At 40.8% G+C, this 17,869-nt stretch overlaps 1 protein-coding gene across 1 annotated transcript in view; it reads right to left on the bottom strand.

The window, feature by feature from the left end:
* Positions 1 to 17,869, bottom strand: part of trit1 (tRNA isopentenyltransferase 1) — a 78,024-nt gene that overhangs the window by 18,886 nt on the left and 41,269 nt on the right. The window contains exons 5-8 of the mRNA XM_041810039.1: positions 17,684 to 17,826; positions 17,416 to 17,527; positions 7,865 to 7,977; positions 7,652 to 7,729 (exon numbers count right to left, since the gene is read on the bottom strand). Coding sequence (XP_041665973.1) covers positions 7,652 to 7,729; positions 7,865 to 7,977; positions 17,416 to 17,527; positions 17,684 to 17,826 — 446 coding nt within the window. The remainder of the gene's footprint in view (positions 1 to 7,651; positions 7,730 to 7,864; positions 7,978 to 17,415; positions 17,528 to 17,683; positions 17,827 to 17,869) is intronic.

The raw sequence follows: 17,869 nt of genomic DNA, 5'->3' as shown, positions 1-17,869 counted from the left end.
GTCAGCGTCGACACATTTGACACGTATATGTGCTGCTCAGCAGCCAAGGTCGAGCTTAACAGCATTTCTTTTGTCCGGGCCTTTACACCCCTGGTAGTATGCCCAGCAACCACCAACAGTTTTCAAGTGCTTAGAACATACACATGACAACCAGGGGGTGTGGCAACCCTCCTACTCCTAACAGTACCCTAGGCTATGTTTAAGCACCACATCTACCCTTAAGTCCACCATAAAGCTGTGGTTTTTGTTTTGTTTTTATCAGATTATTTTCCCATGACCTTCGTGATGCACAAAGACATCCAGAGCATGACCTGGGTTGTATCGATCCTCCTTCCCACCTGATGGGGCCCTCAGGTGGGTGTACTCGCCATTACACACCTTACTTCAGCTTCAAATTGTGGCCCAAACATGCCTAAAACTTCTGCACAGTACTGTGGATATACAATTGTTCTAGCCCTCGTTCATTCCATCTAATATTGATGAAGCTCAGCATTAGGTCATGGTAGTCATACGCCCAGCCATGAAAAGCTGAAGCCAGTTATCGCCTCCCAACTCCCACAACCAATCACAGCTCTTTCTCTCAATGTAGTGGTGTATTTGAATATGACACACTTCTCACTAATCCCTGTTTACATTAATGCTGATGCACCACGCTACTGCTGGCAAAACTTCACCTCCTCCACCCCAGCCTCCTCCTTTATAGCATAAAGCTTGTTGCTCCCTCATATTCAGATTCATGCTACTATGGATTCATTGTGTTTGAACTAATTTTATTGTATTCAGTACGCATTGCCATTTATGTATCCATCCATACGGGGGTTTCTAGCCATGCAATCCCTGAAAAATCACAGCAGCTGCTCGACTAACCCAGGGAGCATCTTTAGAGTAGATGCCAAATAAAAACATAAATCCATTTTGCAATTAAATGGTTAGATGTATGATAAGTGTTACTGACTGAACGTAGGTTATAATATAGAATGATTTGTATCTGTTGAAAAATGCATAAATGAGGAGTGTAATAATAATCTCATATGTTACCACAATCACAATATGGGAGAGGGGGAATCATAATTTGATAATCTTTGCAAATCCTTCAGCCCTAGTCCAAATACCCACCAGCTTGATGAATGTCCAGATCTTACTTGTAAAATTTCACAGTCTCATCCAGCCCAACAAATCTGTCGCAGGCACTTTCACCACACTATGACTGGAACTTTTCAAGCAGCCTTTATGATCTAAAGATTTTCTGACAAAGAGACTGATCTTGTCCATGATACCAAGGTTGAAGCAAGTGAGTGTCAGTCATCTCTAAAGCTTTCATAATTTTGAACACAGAAAGCATTCCCCATAGAAAAAAGAGATTTATGATTTAATCTAGAATCTTTTCCCCCACACCAGTGACATCAGGGGCTGAAGGCTTTATGTTTCTGGGTTTCCATCTGTCCGTCTGTTCGTCTGTTCGTCCAGGCCAGGCTGTTGTAGTGAACTTGACATCTCAAAGAAGCTTTGAGGGATTTTCTTAAAACTTGGCACACATGTCTGCTCTGATTGGAGGATGAATACATTTTGGGGTTTGAAGGTCAAAAGTCAAGGTCAGTGGTCCTCACATTCACCCCTGCCTGTGAATCAATCTCAAGAACTCTTTGAAGGGTTTTCTTTAACTCTGGCTCAAGGATAAACTAAACACATTAGGGAGGTATTAGGTAAAGGCAAAAGGGAGGAATCATTGAAAAAATCAGAGGATGACTGGAGGAATGTTCTGTGAGTCACACTCACTACAGGCCAATCAGAGTGACCAAACATGACAACGTAGGCCAGCGCCGCTGCAGAGTAAACAACATAACACAGACTCAACAAGCAGCCATGATCTTTGCTCACTGTCAGTGGTGCTAGTGCTAAATCAAAGGCTCCCCAAAGTCAGTCGAGAAAGAGCAAAAAACACAATTTTCACCAACTAAAGCTTTCAGTGTGTTTCTTTGCTCTTCTTTAAATAAAGAAATGATGTGATCTGAGAAAACTGCAGCTATAGCTACTTCCACACTAGCCTCTTTGCAGGTCGCCATTGTTTACAGCAGTGGATATGATGTGCTTCAAGACTAAAAAGAAGCACCGCTGGGTCTCTGTTTCATATGGAGGTACTCTTTGGAAACCGAGGGCTTGATTTGCTCAATTCCTTTTGGTAAAGAGGGGGTCGCATGACCAAAAAAGAGTTTAATCTTAAATCTAAAATTTTATCCAAAAAATAGAAAAACTTCAACTGTTCCTAAAAGCGATCCAAGGCACACTGTAGGTTTTATTTGTAATTAAAATGCATTTACTTTACATGATAAAACACTTTTTAATAAGCCAACGTAGATATGATGAGCATTAAGATTTTGGCCTTGGGTGAAAATGTCTGAAAACCTCTGATTTCCAGGCTTGCAGTAAAACTAAGGCATAACTACTTGGGCTGGACGATTTGGGAAATTAATCTAATTGCAGTATTTTACCCCAAATATGGGGATTGTAGTTTAATATGTGATTACTTCTTAAGATTCACATCTCATGTATTTCTCAGCAAACAAGCAATAAATGAGTCTATATTATAACAAACAGAATATTTGGTAGATCAAACTAAGGATGAACAATGCAGAAAAATAAATAATAAAAAATAAATAATAATAATAAAAATAAAAATAACAATAATAAAAAATAACAGAAATATAAATATTATTATTATTATTATTATTATTATTATTAGAATTAGGGGTGCACCGATTGCAATTTTCTGGCCAATCACCGATCACCAATCTTTAAAAAGCCTGACCTGCCGATTCCGATTTTTGCCGATACCGATTTTTTTTATAACTGACAGCGTACACCTCTAATGTTCCAATCTTATTTTATTGAATAACACTGAACAATACCCATGAAACAATACAAACTTGTTGTTTTAACTGCACATGAGGTAGTTCTCTCAAATATAAATGAAAAGTTTAAAGCATTGCTGTCCAAACTACTAAATTATATGAGTTCCTTTATCATTCATCTTTCACATTTTAGTAGGTAGAGGCATATGAAACCGATCTTATCCACCGATCTTATTTACAAGGATCGGCCGATTGCCGATGTCCTAAAATTAAGGAAATCGGCGCCGATACCATTCTTGGCCGATCGATCGGTGCACCCCTAATAATAATGGTGATAATAATAAATTAAAATAATAAAAACAAATAATGATAATAATAATGAAAACAAAAACAAAAAAATGCAATAATAAATAATAATAATAACAATAAAACCAATAATTATCAAAAATAATTGATACTATAATCATATAGACACATCAATAAAAAAGTGTGGTACTTAAGAGAATGATCATTTTAGGTCTTTTTCATTTTTAATTAGACAAAGAGATACAAAAAAAACAAAGTGGGATTTTTTGGAAATTATTAAAATTGAAATTACACTAGTGTGGAGCGTAACATCTCTGCCTCAAAAACATATATTAAACTGACATTTTGAAAACCATTTCAGGTCAAAGACATACAGCACCTTCTACAGTTTAAAACTGCAGTAGGTCGGATTGTGATGTAATCTAGTTTGGATTAACAGCCCAGCTCTAGTAGCTCCCAACTTGTTCTCCTCAAATGTCCCTGATTGGTCCCGTCACTCTCTAAATCAAGAACCAGCATTTCAGGTTAAAGCACTGTAAGATGGATCGGCCCAATGACAGACGTGGAATCTTACTAATCCATCAGCTCTGCTAGGTTATGTAGCTAGTGCCAACTTCGTATGGACTCTGACAGCTACAAGTACTTCTGGGAAATTTCTTTTATCTGTCTGACAGAGGCGCCATAAAGTCAAATAAAGAAAATCAGATCCTAAAGTTCATTCCCAAATATATGAAGCTGCTCTCATATTCTTCCCACGTTAACATGAGACCATCAGATCTGTGATTATTAATGCCTTATTCCCAGAGGTTAAACCATAACTAAGAGTTTCTGACTTTAAGGGCATTGAGCTCACCTGCTGCCACCTGTATACCATCAGCCTGATGTCAGTGACAGCTGCACTCTGACTCCCGTCTCTGACGGTCTTTAGGAGAGGTTATGTGATCAGTCCTGAGCCAGACAGAGACGCATGCATGTGTTGAACAGCACGGACAACTTCAGACAGATTACTGCATATGTAAAAGGAACACAAAAACACACATGTGATGGAGACCATATGGTGCGTGCAGCGAGCAGGCAGGCGGTCAGAATACGGGGTATTGAGGTTTAGGACCTGGAGTGGCCTAAGCCATTTGGACCTAACAGGATTAGGAGGCTGGGTTACTACAGGGCATGCTGCCTGTGGGCCACAGAGGCCAGGTTTCCAACACACTCAGGCTTTGTGTACACTCAAAAACACGTCCAGGGGTTGCAACCAGGGTGGGAAATCAACAACTGCCAAACGCTGGTTGGTTTTGGCTGCGGTTGCTTTAATTCAGTCTGCAGAGCCAGAAGCAACCACAAATGATCATTCTTATACAACCGGTGTCACAAGGGACACAGTGATGAGAAATAATTATCCCAGGGTTTTAGAAGCAGGTGTTTGGATCTAGAAACATCCTGCACTCTGTAACACAGCAGTTTACTCTGGCTTCATAAAATCATTTCCAGTATGTTTAAGGAAAACAGATGTTTTAAAGCATGCATAAAACTGTAACAAAAGCAGTAACACTTCTAATTATTTCAAGTATCTTTAAATGGAAATGTTCAAATATGAAGTTAGGGTAATGTAAGTAGTAAATGTGATGTCTAAGCTACAATACAGCCACATACCCGAAAGCATGGCTGCAGCTATGTTTAAGGATGACAAACAGACCTACAGATTTAGATCCACGTTCCTTAACTTGATGCTAAAGCTTAATGAAAACTGCCATTAGGGGCTGTGGTCATTTAGCTGAAAATTACACATTTTATTATACAAAGTTAAGTCGATTGTTTCTTTAGTTAGGACATGTAGGAATTATAGAGTTTAGCTCATTGTTGATGATTGTTGATGAATAATCCAATCAGATCAATGGAAAGTCAAAACATTGATCCAAATCGATGATTCAAGTTCCGCTTTTATTTTGAAATTCCCCCTGCATGCCTGTTGACAGTTTCCACCTCAGGCAGTGTCCTCAACAAGCTAGCTAACTAGCTGCAGTGGCTTAAAGTTTCACGGCTGAGGGAAAAAGGATTTCTTCTCCTCTCTCAGCTGTGTGGATATACACTATATTGCCAAAAATATTTGCTCACCTGCCTTGACTCTCATATGAACTTAAGTGACATCCCATTCTTAATCCACAGGGTTTAATATGATGTCGGTCCACCCTTTGCAGCTATAACAGCTTCAACACTTCTGGGAAGGCTTTCCACAAGGTTTAGGAATGTGTTTATGGGAATTTTTGACCATTCTTCCAGAAGCTCATTTGTGAGGTCACACACTGATGTTGGACGAGAAGGCCTGGCTCTCAGTCTCCACTCTAATTCATCCCAAAGGTGTTCTATCAGGTTGAGGTCAGGACTCTGTGCAGGCCAGTCAAGTTGATCCACACCAAACTCTCTCCTCCATGTCTTTATGGACCTTGCTTTGCGCACTGGTGCACAGTCATGTTGGAACAGGAAGGGGCCATCCCCAAACTGTTCCCACAGAGTTGGGAGCTCTTGGTATGCTGAATCATTCAGAGTTCCTTTCACTGGAACTAAGGGGCCAAGTCCAGCTCCTGAAAAACAAGCCCACACCATAATCCCCCCTCCACCAAACTTTACACTTGGCACAATGCAGTCAGACAAGTACCGTTCTCCTGGCAACCACCAAATCCAGACTCATCCATCAGATTGCCAGATGGAGAAGCGCCATTGGTCACTCCAGAGAAGGCATCTCCACTGCTCTAGAGTCCAGTGGCAGCGTGCTTTACACCACTGCATCCCACGCTTGGCATTGCACTTGGTGATGTATGGCTTGGATACAGCTGCTCGGCCATGGAAACACATTTATGAAGCTCTCTACACACCGTTCTTGAGCTAATCTGAAGGCCACATGAAGTTTGGAGGTCGGTAGCGGTTGACTGTGCAGAAAGTCAGCAACCTCTGCTCACTAAGGGCCTCAGCATCCGCTGACCCTGCTCTGTCATTTTACGTGGCCTACTACTTGTGGCTGACTTGCTGTCGTTCCCAATGGCTTCCACTTTGTTATAATACCACTGACAGTTGACTGTGGAATATTTAGGAGCCAGGAAATTTCACCACTGGACTTGTTGCACAGGTGGCATCCTATCACAGTACCACGCTGGAATTCACTGAGCTCCTGAGAGCGAGCCATTCTTTCACTAATGTTTGTAGAAACAGTCTGCATGCCTAGGTGAAGATTTTATACACCTGTGGCTGTGGAAGTGATTGGAACACCTGATTTACATTATGTGGATGGGTGAAAGTATACTTTTAGCAATATAGTGTATATCTGTGAGATGTCTATGGTTGAATGATTCTGACCCAAATTGTCCCCTATCATTCCTTCCAGTGATTATTTCTTGGATAAAATGAGTTAACCCTGGCTAGCTTCTTAAATAAAAAAATACAAAATGAGCCAGTTTTTTGAACAGCTATTTGGAAGGAACGGATCCACAAGATCCAGCTCCCTTCAAAGAGCCATAAATCCCATCTCTATACAGCATGAAAAACATGCAGACTGAAATGACCATCAAATACTGTCAGTTAAATCTGTCTGCAACACATTTTATTAACATTTGTTAACAACGCTGACAAATCCTGCCATCACTACTCTTTAAGTGCAGGTCTTCCCCAACTGTCTCTCCCTGTAGTTCCCATCACTCTTCTGCTGTTAAGCCTCAAAAAATAAAATGATCTTACAATAAGAGTCTGTGAAATCCAAATGAATTTTGACCAAATGGTGAGTAAATTAAGGGGGCATGATACGACACCTGTAATGCTGTGGAAGTGAATGAAAAAGGATGCTGCAGTGCTTAGGCTGAAAATAATCCCATGTAGAGACATCCTGTTTTAATTCTTGTGGCTTTACGGTTGCTACTCAAAACTTTAAACATCTGCTACCATCTGATTTTCTCTTCTCTACTGTATTAGAAAGGGCTTTCCCTGTAAGCCAGTTTTAAAAAGCTGTCTCTGGACCTCTTCTTTCTTTAATGTATGTTAAAAATTAAACCCTGGTGAGGTTAGCTCTGCCTTAAGACTAGACCTAAAACAACATCCTAAAGAAGCCAGTGGATAAATTTTGTCACCTTCAGAAAAAAAGCCAGACAAGCTATTTCCTCCTTCTAGTCTATTCTAAGCTAAGCTAACAATCCCAAGCCACTCCAAGGCTTCCAATATACGTGAGTTGATGTTCTTATATTTTGGCAACAATAAAAACACATCATTTAATAATCATTTTCAAAGTTACATCATCTGAACCCTGCAGAGCACACGGACACATAAATATACACACCCACTCCCACAGTGCACTCTGTAACCTGGAACACGCTGAGGTGTCTGAGAGGCTTATTGTTGGCCTAAGAAGTGCATGAATCTCATCTTGTTAAAGAGAGTGCTGATCACTAAAGCAGAGGAGAGTAAGAACAAACAAACAGGATCCAGTGGGTAGGGAGATAATGAAGGATGCTCACTTTTAAGGAAGCGGTTTCGGACCCATTTGTTCTGTTTGCGGGCGTATCGTCTGGTAGCAATCTTCAGAGCTTCAATACCTGGAAAGGGTTAAAAGAAGGCTGTTATAGACGAAGGGTAGAATGAAAAGAGGGTTTAAAAAGGTTCTTATGGTTGATCGGTCAACTGTTGAATCTGACTTCATCTCTGGGCCTTTGATCGGGTTTTACTCTGACCTTTGTCTCGCAGTGTGTCCTTCTCCTGCTGGCTGCTGCTTTCAGGGGCGGTCAGGTAGTCATGAAACTCCTTAAAACCAATGGACTGAAAAATCCCATGTTGATAGTTCTGACTGGAGAGGAGCAGAGAGAGGAGGAAGTCAAACATTATTCATTGATTAAAAAAAGAAAAGTTTCTGTCTCCGACTTGACATTTCTAGACGCCCAGCGGTGACTCACATTTACCTTCTCCTCTATCTCTTCCTCCCTGCCTGAATAAAGTCTATCACTCTGAGCAGATGTGAGGCCCTTTGAGGGGAAAGTGACAGAATGACATTCAAAAACTGCATGGCACATGTAGAGGGGAGGAAGGTGCTCATGTCGACGAGAAGACTGAAGGCAGAATATTACACTCAATGTCAAACTATCTCACCCCAATTTAAGAAGTCCTACCTTTTTCAGGCCAAGCTGTTCCTATTCAGATGATTATCTATCATGTAGCTCCACCATTAATCTGAGTGTTAGATTTATTATCTGGACCTTTACTAAATAAAGAATGACTGCAAATAAAGTAAGGGTCCAATACGGTGACATTTTTCTAAAACTAAAAGAAAAGCATTATTTTATGGAATCAGGTTCAGCTTGCACCAGTATTAAAGAATACCACATTTTCTTTTGATAATAGTGACAAAAAGTTCTTTGAACAGCTGACCTTTAATGTCATGGTTACTCAATAAATGTTTTTGAAAGGCTCAAACTAAGTGTTTTTTCTTTCCTTAAATGTTCCATGAGACCAAAATGTCAAAATTTCCTCTTGATTTTTCCTTAAAAATGTGAAGTTCTGGTAATAATATTAAGAATAATAACTTTATTTGTATAGCACTTTTAAAAAGGCGGGTTTACAAAGTGCTTTGACATGTGTGGCAGCAAGAACAAAGCAAACAAACCCAAACTAAAGACAATGGACCAACGGCATGCAGAAACATCAACAGAACCCACACAGTTTAAGAACCTGAACAAAAAAAACATGTTTAAGATAATAAACTAATAGCATTAGACACCAGAACCTCATTGCCACAGATACCAAGCAAACCACGACATCATAGACATCATTAGAGCACATGCATCATAAGACATCAGTAAACTAAGACATCAGTAAAGCACAGACATAACATGACATCATAGGTACCACAAAACAATAGAAACAGTAGGAGCCCAGGTAAAACAGTTAGAAGCCTAGCTGCTGCGTTCTGTACCAGTTGAATGCGAGAGAGGGGCTTTTGGCTGATACCTGACAGGAGAGAGTTACAAAAGTGGACCGAGACTACTTGTGATTGTTTTGAATAGAATGATTTCAGATTTGGAATTATTGATTTTTGTGAAGTTTTGTGCCATCCAGCATCATCTAAACAGTCTTAGACCACAGCTAGGCTTCTAGGGTCTTCAGATCTCAGGGGCAGGTATATCTGTGTTATAGTTAGAGATGCCATAATTAATGTAAAAAAAGTCCAGAATGTTAGATTTTTACTGATGATAATGTGCCACCTCTCTGCTGTACTGCGAACACTGGAGTGACTCACTTCAGCCCATTTTCCATCCATTGAAAGCCATCTAAGTTCAGGGCTTGGATATGGAATCATGAGGTCCAAACAATGCCTGTGCGGGGTCACTTAGGCTTAATCCTGCCCTGAACAAATCCAGAACAATCCTGTTTAAAATACCTCTGTGTTTTAAGCCAACTGTGTTTACTGCTTTAGCACCTGAAGTTCCTGTTCACTCTGTAAAATAACATCAGGATAGAATCTTAACTATTAATACACCTTCACTCTTATTCTGTCTTATTCTCAAGTTACCTAACGACAGGGATTACAGAGCAGTAAAGGGGTGCAGCAGCTAGAATCAAGTTCAGACGTAGTTTCTAATTTAGTTTACACACTGCTACCGCTGTAGGGGCTGCACCAACAGAGAAACGTCACACATTACTACTTAAATCTTAGAACTATTCTTAGTCAGCGGAAAGTCTTCCATAAAATGTCACTGTCATGGTACATGGTTTTAAACCTTAAGAATGAGCCGGTGCAGAGGGTTTTACTCTCTGTTGTCTCTGTAGCCCTTTCTCCACAACATTCCTCAGGGAAATATCTCCTTCTATTAGCTTATGTTGATGTTTTTCACTGGGATGTGGGTTCAAGTTAACCACTAATGAAGGTTATTTTCAGACGTTAGCTTTTTTTAAAGACAATTACATACCAGAGGCAGCACTGTGGCAAACACTGTTAAATGGACTTATGGAGATTGTGCTGCACTTTTCCAGTCATCTGACGACTCAAAGTGATTATACACTGCAGGTCCTACGTCACATTCACATACTGATGGCAGAGGATGCCATGTAATGTCTGTCAGTACTGACTGGCCTCATTCATCTACTTTCACATGCCACTGCAGCAGCTGTGGGAGGAAGATGAGGTTCAGTGTCTTGCTCAAGGACAAATCAACATACAACTGCAGGAAATGGGGAACAACCTTTAGCCTCCCCAACACATGAAGACTTACTCTACCACTGATCCACAGCGGCTAAGGGGTTGTTACCAACCGGGGTTGTGAGCTTGACTTTATTTCTGCAAGAATATTTAGGTAAGTTTGGTGTAGGGCTGGAGACTAAGGATGTTTGAATCTCCTGTGAAAAAACACCTTCAATCATGTGGACCAATTGTGTAGGTGAAATAGGTTAACCAAAGTTTTTGTTTCAATGAAGCAGTCGAATATATAAATAAAATAGTCAGTGAGCGTAGCAAACTTGTCTAAAATGAGATTTTGTCATATCATTTTTTGTGCATAAATGTTGTCTGTCATTCTATTTTCACTATCACTGCTTCTGTGTTTGTTCCAATGCTTCTGCAACACTCAAATGCTTCACCATCATCAGAGATCAACAGGTCTTACTCTCTTATTGGTCCTGCAACTCTGGCTGTGAATCACATGGAATGGCAAGAGAGGATGGAAGTGAAAGATGAGATTGTCCTGTTCACAGACATGTTTAAACTGCATTTCTGTGACAAAAAATGACAAAGATATTGATGAAAACTTAATGAAAACGCAGCTGTGAGTGCTTAGACCAGTGTTTCTCAACGTTGGGGTCGGGACCCCCTTTGGGGTGGCGAGACACTGAGAGGGGGTCTCTAGATGCCTTAAAAAATAAGAATACATTCAAATTACACTACTGTCACTTCGTACCAATTTAGATCAATTTTAATCAGTTTTCATAAATTTTTCCTTTCAATTTTGTCAATTTCAACACAGTTTTGCCACTTATAACCCATTTTTGTCCATTTGAAACCTTTTCCAACACTTTTTTCTGCCTGTTTTTGCCAATTCTAAATCAATTTTTGCCACTTCTGCCTATTGTTGCCTCTGTTGGCCCAGTATTGCCACTATTAACCAGTTCTGATGCCTATTTTTGCTCATTTTAACCACATTTCATTATTTGAAATGTATATTTTTGCCAGTTCTACCAATTTCTGCCAAATTCTGCCTATTTTTCTGCCCTTTTTTTAACCCTTTTATTCCAGTTTCTATCAATTTTTCATCCCATTTAACCAAATTTCTGCCCATTTTTATCCCTTAAAAGCCATTGCAGCCACTTGTTAATCCCCTTTAACCACTATTTATTTCCATTTTGCCACTTAAACCATTTTTTGGTCATTTTTTGGCCTTTTTACCTAATTTTTGCCACTTCCAACCCATTTCTGCTACTTTTAAAATCCAATTTCACCATTTTTTTCCCACCAATTTTTGCTATTATTGACCCATTTTAGCTATTTTTAACCCATTCTTTTTCTGTTTTTAACAAAATGGATTTCCAATTTTAAGAGGACTTTTTACTACACAAATGAATAAAAAGGATATTAGTTTCTTTGATAAGGGTGGTTATCATTAGGGTTAAATAAAAAGTATGGATATCACAGCCTAACTTTATAATAGACCATGATTTTGTTGACTCCCATGGGCCACAGAAAGCTCTCCGATTTATCCCCCCTAATGGACGGCCTTGTCTGCACATGACTATTCTTGATTGTTCATGGCTGTGTTCAGACACCTTCAGGTACAGTGGGGGTCCCCGGTCTCTGGCACCTTTATTTCTGGGGATATGCAGGTAGAGTTTTCCCATCATGCACTTGGGCAAAGTGTTTAGCTGTTTTTCATTTGTTTTAATACGTTTCAAATGGGTTTTGATGTTGCCTATTGTATAGGGATTCCTTTTGACGTTATATACTTTTGCACCATGAGTGAAGTAGTTAACTGAGTTAGTGACGTCCCACCTGTGGTGGTGGTATGGTTACTGTGTAAAGACAATCACAGAACCATATAATTACAGCACACCAGTATTAGTCTGCCCCATTCTTGCATGTGGATGTGTGAATAATTGAATGTGCCTCGGTGTTAAAGGTAAAGTTGAGGACCTTTGAGATGGATTGTAATGCATCAGATGATAAAACATTCAATACAAAAAAAAAAAACCTGTCTCCTTGAAAGAATAACTGAGTGCTGATGAACTCTTAAATGTGTCAGAAAATAAGTGTTACAAAATTAACTATTAGGAGAACCTGACACCCACGATGATAACATAAACTCAGGGAAAGTGTTGCATGTAACATGACAGGAGCTGAATTAACACTGAGGATATTTTCAGTGTAGACTTGATTGAATTAACAACACTTAAAGAGTTTATTAACCTGTAGTGTTAAGTTTTAATATACTATACAGTTAAGCAAGTGTTACATTTTTGTTTTGCTTAGAATTAATTCCAGTGTCTGAGCTGTGCTGTTCTTAAACAGTCTGAGTTAGATTTATTTAAGGGCGTGCAGTTTTTACTTTATAAAACATGGAAGAACAAACATGTCAAAAATAAAGACTTCTTTTGTTCAATGAATTACACTTTTAACAGAAACAAGAGGAGGAAATAGCAAAAATAAATCTGGCTAGACGGGCAGAGACAGAAATTTGAGAATAGCAACAGAGAACAGGAAATGTAGAGTCAATGGAGGGGCAGAAAAGAAAGAGGGGAGGAAGAAAGGGAGGGAGAGATTTGACCTTGATGTCTGGCCACAGCAGCAAGCAAGGGATGGAGACACCGGGGGAGAGAGGAGAGAAAGACAGACAGAAAAAGGAGGAGGAGGAGGGGGTAAAGTGCTGGGGTGATCAGATTGCTGAGAGGGCAATAGTGGCAGAGATAGAGAGAGACAGAAACGGAGAGGATGCAGAGGGAGGAGGAGGAGGAGGAGGAGGCTGCTGCGGTGAGGTGGAATGGGGTGATGAAGGAAGGAGAGAGGAAAGAAGGGAATTGGCAGCTTCCTGGGCATGACTCCACCAATGCATCAACTGGCTGCAGCCACACCCATCACAGACACACACCACCAATATGTGCAGCCAAGAGACACCCACAGCAGTGCTCCATTACTCTATCTATTAGTGAGAACCATATGTTAATGTACAATCCCTTCTTTAAATAGGGCTGGTTTATGTCATTGTGGTGCCATAGTTGCAGATAGTTTTATTTAAATGAGGATTATGGGCTAATGAGGGTGAAAAGCTGTTAAAAATAGATGATGCTAGTAGGGATGCAAGCAGTTTAAATGGTTAAATTTGTTTATCAAATTAGCCAGCGCGAGATTTATGAGTCGGTTAACCTAATTACCTATCATTCTATATGAACACAGGCTTGGTAGTAGAGGTCTGGAGCCAATCCCAGCTGTCACTGGGTGAGAGGCGGGGTACACCTTGGACTGGTCACCAGTCAATCACAGGGCTGACATACAGAGACAGGCAACCAGGCATGCTCACACTCACACCTACGGCCAATTTAGAGTCACCAACTAACCTAATGAGCATGTTTTGGTAGTGGGAGGAAGCTGCAAACTCTGCACAGAAAGGCCCTGACCCTAACCCCTGCTGTGCTGCCTGGCTTGAAATCCCGGTCTTTAATACTCTTTTAAACTGTAATGAACCTCCGACCACTAGAGGCCGCTGTAGCTTCAGTTAATAGCTGTTGCCTTAGCTTTCCCACGGCACTTCACTGGTCATAAATATAAGAAGCTCAGCGGTGTCTTAGAGGTTAGCGTGTAGTGAAAACAGTGCGGTATGACAATTTTTAGAGCAGTACATGGAAATAAAGTGGCATGTAGGCTGTGGAAGGTTAAACTCATGTATTACTACTAAACTGAAGTGAAAAGAATCCACATATCAAAGCACAATATTAAACTGCAAAGAGGAAAAAAGCCTGGTGGAGCTAGCTTTCAATGTTAGCCACGCTGTAGAGAGTATATCAGGCTCACATCACACCAACTAACACAGTGACCCTGTTATGCCAGCCACACACTAGATGATGTTTTAATCTGAAATGATTTTAAAGACGTGGGAGACCACTGATATGAGGAAAATTTCAAACAATTTTTCATCTTTTACCCTCTGAACGATCACACTAGATAACTCAGCCAGACTGTCAGATCACTGGAGAGCACACACCTGCCAACCTGCCAAAGACCTCACATGATCACGTAACTTCAGAAAGAACAAAAACAAACACAGATGTCTGTCCCTCCACAACAGGCTGCCCTGGCATGCATTACAGGTGCAAAAATCCTAAAACAAGGGAAAGAGTCAGGATGAAATCCTGACGGGAATAAAGTTAAGGCTGTGTTTATGTAACCTGGCACGCCAGATGGATTTGTTTGATTTGTAAAAGTCCCATAGGTGGCATTTGGGAAGGGAAAGAGCCTTTGAAAAAAAAAAAAACTAGGAGGGTGATTGGATTAATGATATGTCTGTCACATCTTTACAGGCCAATCAGAGCAACAAAACACGTGCACAGCCGCTACTGAGCAGTAAACTCCATAGAGACCTGCATAACATGAACCATGGCAACTGTAGACATGTCAGTACACCACTTTTGTGGTTTTTGAAAAGAAAACAACTCACTGCTGTTCTTTGTTCTTTTAATGAAGAAATGTCGTCAAGTTCTGAACAAACTGGCACTTTAGCTTACCTTGCAAAGCAGATGGATACGCCCGTTTCCTTGTTTTTCACGGGCAAATCCAACTTGTTAAGCTCCTGTCTGAAATGTTTGGGTTAGAAAGTGACAGGACCAATCAGAGACGAGGGGCAGTACTTTCAGGCGCAGCAGAGTGGTGACGTTGACAAGCAGCAGCAAGAGCTGGTGCAGTTATGGAGAAAGAGATTAGCGTGGATGCTGCTAAAGCGCCAGTTTTATCAGAACTTGACAACATTTCTTTGTTAAAAGAAGAACAAAGAAAAGCAGTGACTTGTTTTCTTTACAAAAACTACAAAAGTCGAGTACTTACATGTCTACAGTCGCCATGTTTCATGTTATACCTTAGTAGCGGCACATGCACAGCTCGGTAACTGCTACATCACATGTTTTGTTGCTCTGATTGGCCCGTAGAGATGTGATAGACAGAACGTTCATCCAATCACATTCCGAGTTTTTTTCAAAGCCTCTGCCTTTTCTCAAACGTTTCCTATTCAAGCCTTCCCAGATGGATGTGTGAAACACACTTTAGCAGCATCTACGCTAACCTCTTCCGCCATAACTGCAACGGCCTCTTGTTGCTGCTTACGTCACGACTCCGCCGTGCCTGAAAGTACTGCCCCTCGTTGCTAAATGGTCCTGTCACTTTCTAACCAGGCCCAAACAGTTCAGACGGGAGCTTTGTAAGATGGATTCACCAGTGAGAAACACAGAAAAGGGCGTATCCATCTGCTTTGCAAGGTTAGCGTTTATGGTTGTTAGTGGTGAAAGTACATATAATTCATCTGTTGACGGTACATCGTCTGCTCGCTCTCATTGGTTGTTGTGGGTACTTCTTCAGACGCACTATGACCTGGAATCATAAATATCTAACATGTTTGATATTTACGATTCAGGACTTGGAGGCTACGACCACGTTAAATTCTTTAGTTGACACCACACACTTGAGGATTATTCAGACAAATTATCGCTTGTGAAGAGGCTCCACTCAGGAAATGCCCCCACCACCACTGGGGGAGGCAAATCTTGCATAAAATTGGGCTTAAAATCCTGTAGTGTACGGCCGGCCTTAGGAATTTGACTGTTTTCTAAGGATTTTTTTCCTTTTTAGACTAGTCGATAAACAAAATTCAAATGAGTGTTTAGCCGGATGAGGGAAAAGACGCTTAGAAAACATCCTTAGCTGCTGGCCTGGGGAGTCTTTGGGGCGACTTTTTGCTCAGTAGGTAGAGCCAGTCGCCTTTTGGCCTTTTGGTAGGTTGTGTGTTCGATCCACAGCTCCTGGCCAAGACACGGAATAGGGTAAATGACACAGCTACTAGGCTTTCAGGCACCGTTTAGGGTTTTTCTTAGCTTGTCTAAAGTCATCTAGTTTGGATTTAAATTTACATTTCTTAGACTTTTGTATTGATTAAGCAGAAAAAAAACACTAATGTGGTAATTGCCAAAGAAGTGTCAGAAAAAGTGGAAACTGTGAGCTAGACAGCACATCAGTCCTGCTCATGTTAACCCTATTGTCAAACAGCATCTTTTACAGACAACATCACACTGTAATACTTGTTCTCAGGCCAAAGGACATCAATTCAGTGTGTCTGAGGCCCTGAGGTAATAAGCACCAATCCCCAGCCTCCCCTGGTAGTGCTTATGTCCTATGAGGAGGGCTTATCTCTGCAATTATTAATAATCACTGGTCATCCTAAAGACATATCAGTCCCATCTGAGCTGAAGTCGCAGCAGTGCAGGCTGTATCTAAATTGGTCTCCAGGCCTTTGGGAAACGACAGAGTACAGAACAGAGTGATCTGTCAGACGGCGAGGGAGGAATAAATAACTGGATAGCTGTTTGACCGAGTTCAGTTTACTTTCATTGCTCCAGTTAGACAGAAGAAGGGAGCTAAGTCTGTACCAGACTGAATGTCTGGATCGTTAATTTAGATAGGAGGATGAGAATGTGATCTTTCACTTGTTGCAGACACTGAACCCCAAGACGTGCTTGTAACGTTCAAAAGCAATGACGACAGGGCTGAAGCCAAGTACTACATACGCTTTTAGCACAAATAACAGGCTTCTCATCCCACTCAGTATGTTTTAGGTGTTTACAGTTGATATTTTGGTTTAAGAAAAGGTAGAAAAATGAATTTCTGGCAACACATGCCTTGTGTAGGCAGCATTTCTTGGCTGTGTGTAGCGAGGATAATTCAACATTGGACCATGGGTGTTTAAAAAGAATGTGCTAATTTTACACATGAAGTCTGTAAACAGGTTGAAGGAGAAAAGCTTCAATAAAACCGTATTATGTCTTATGTGGCTCCAGGGATGAAGCCATGCAGGAAGACTACTTCACCACCTCAAGTGATGTCACACAAGGCCATTCATTTTTTTATTCTTGAGGATTTAGACAAGTTTGAAAATCAGCCCAAACATTTACCAGACTGTCAGCAGTCACACTGCATTGAGGGTAATGAAGGCAACTAGAAAGTCTACAAGTTGATGGTACATGGATAAAATCTTATAAAGTTCTCACCTACCTGTTGTCCTGGACTTTCTGCTGATTGTAGCGAACATGGAAGTCTCTAAGCTCATCTATCAGCCCTGCAGACAACATGTCATCCACTCGAGCATCCAGTCGCTTGTCGAGAACTGCAAAGGAGCAGAAAGAAAGAAATCAAACAGGTGCAGCAGCAGAAAAAGATAAACAGATATTTCATGCTGCAGTGAAGAGCCTGTGTAAACACTACAATTTTTGTTGTTTTAATGAAATAGCAATGAAAAAAACATTCAATCATCCCTCCTTACCGTCCATTTCAGAGTGCAGCCAGAAGATGCAGGGATCTGAGAATCTCAGGGGCCCCCCCAGCCCATCACCCCCCTCCTGCCCCCTCTGCTCCTCCAGCCAGCGACTGTGCGGGACCCCTGTCTCCTCATGGATTTGAAGGCTCCTGTAAATAACAAGAATCACCTGAGTTTAGTGAATGTGTCCAA

This window comes from Cheilinus undulatus, linkage group 16, assembly GCF_018320785.1.
Source record: "Cheilinus undulatus linkage group 16, ASM1832078v1, whole genome shotgun sequence".
Classification (NCBI taxonomy): Eukaryota; Metazoa; Chordata; class Actinopteri; order Labriformes; family Labridae; genus Cheilinus; species Cheilinus undulatus.
Note: the sequence above shows the minus strand (reverse complement) of the source record. Positions and strands in the feature narration are given on the sequence as shown.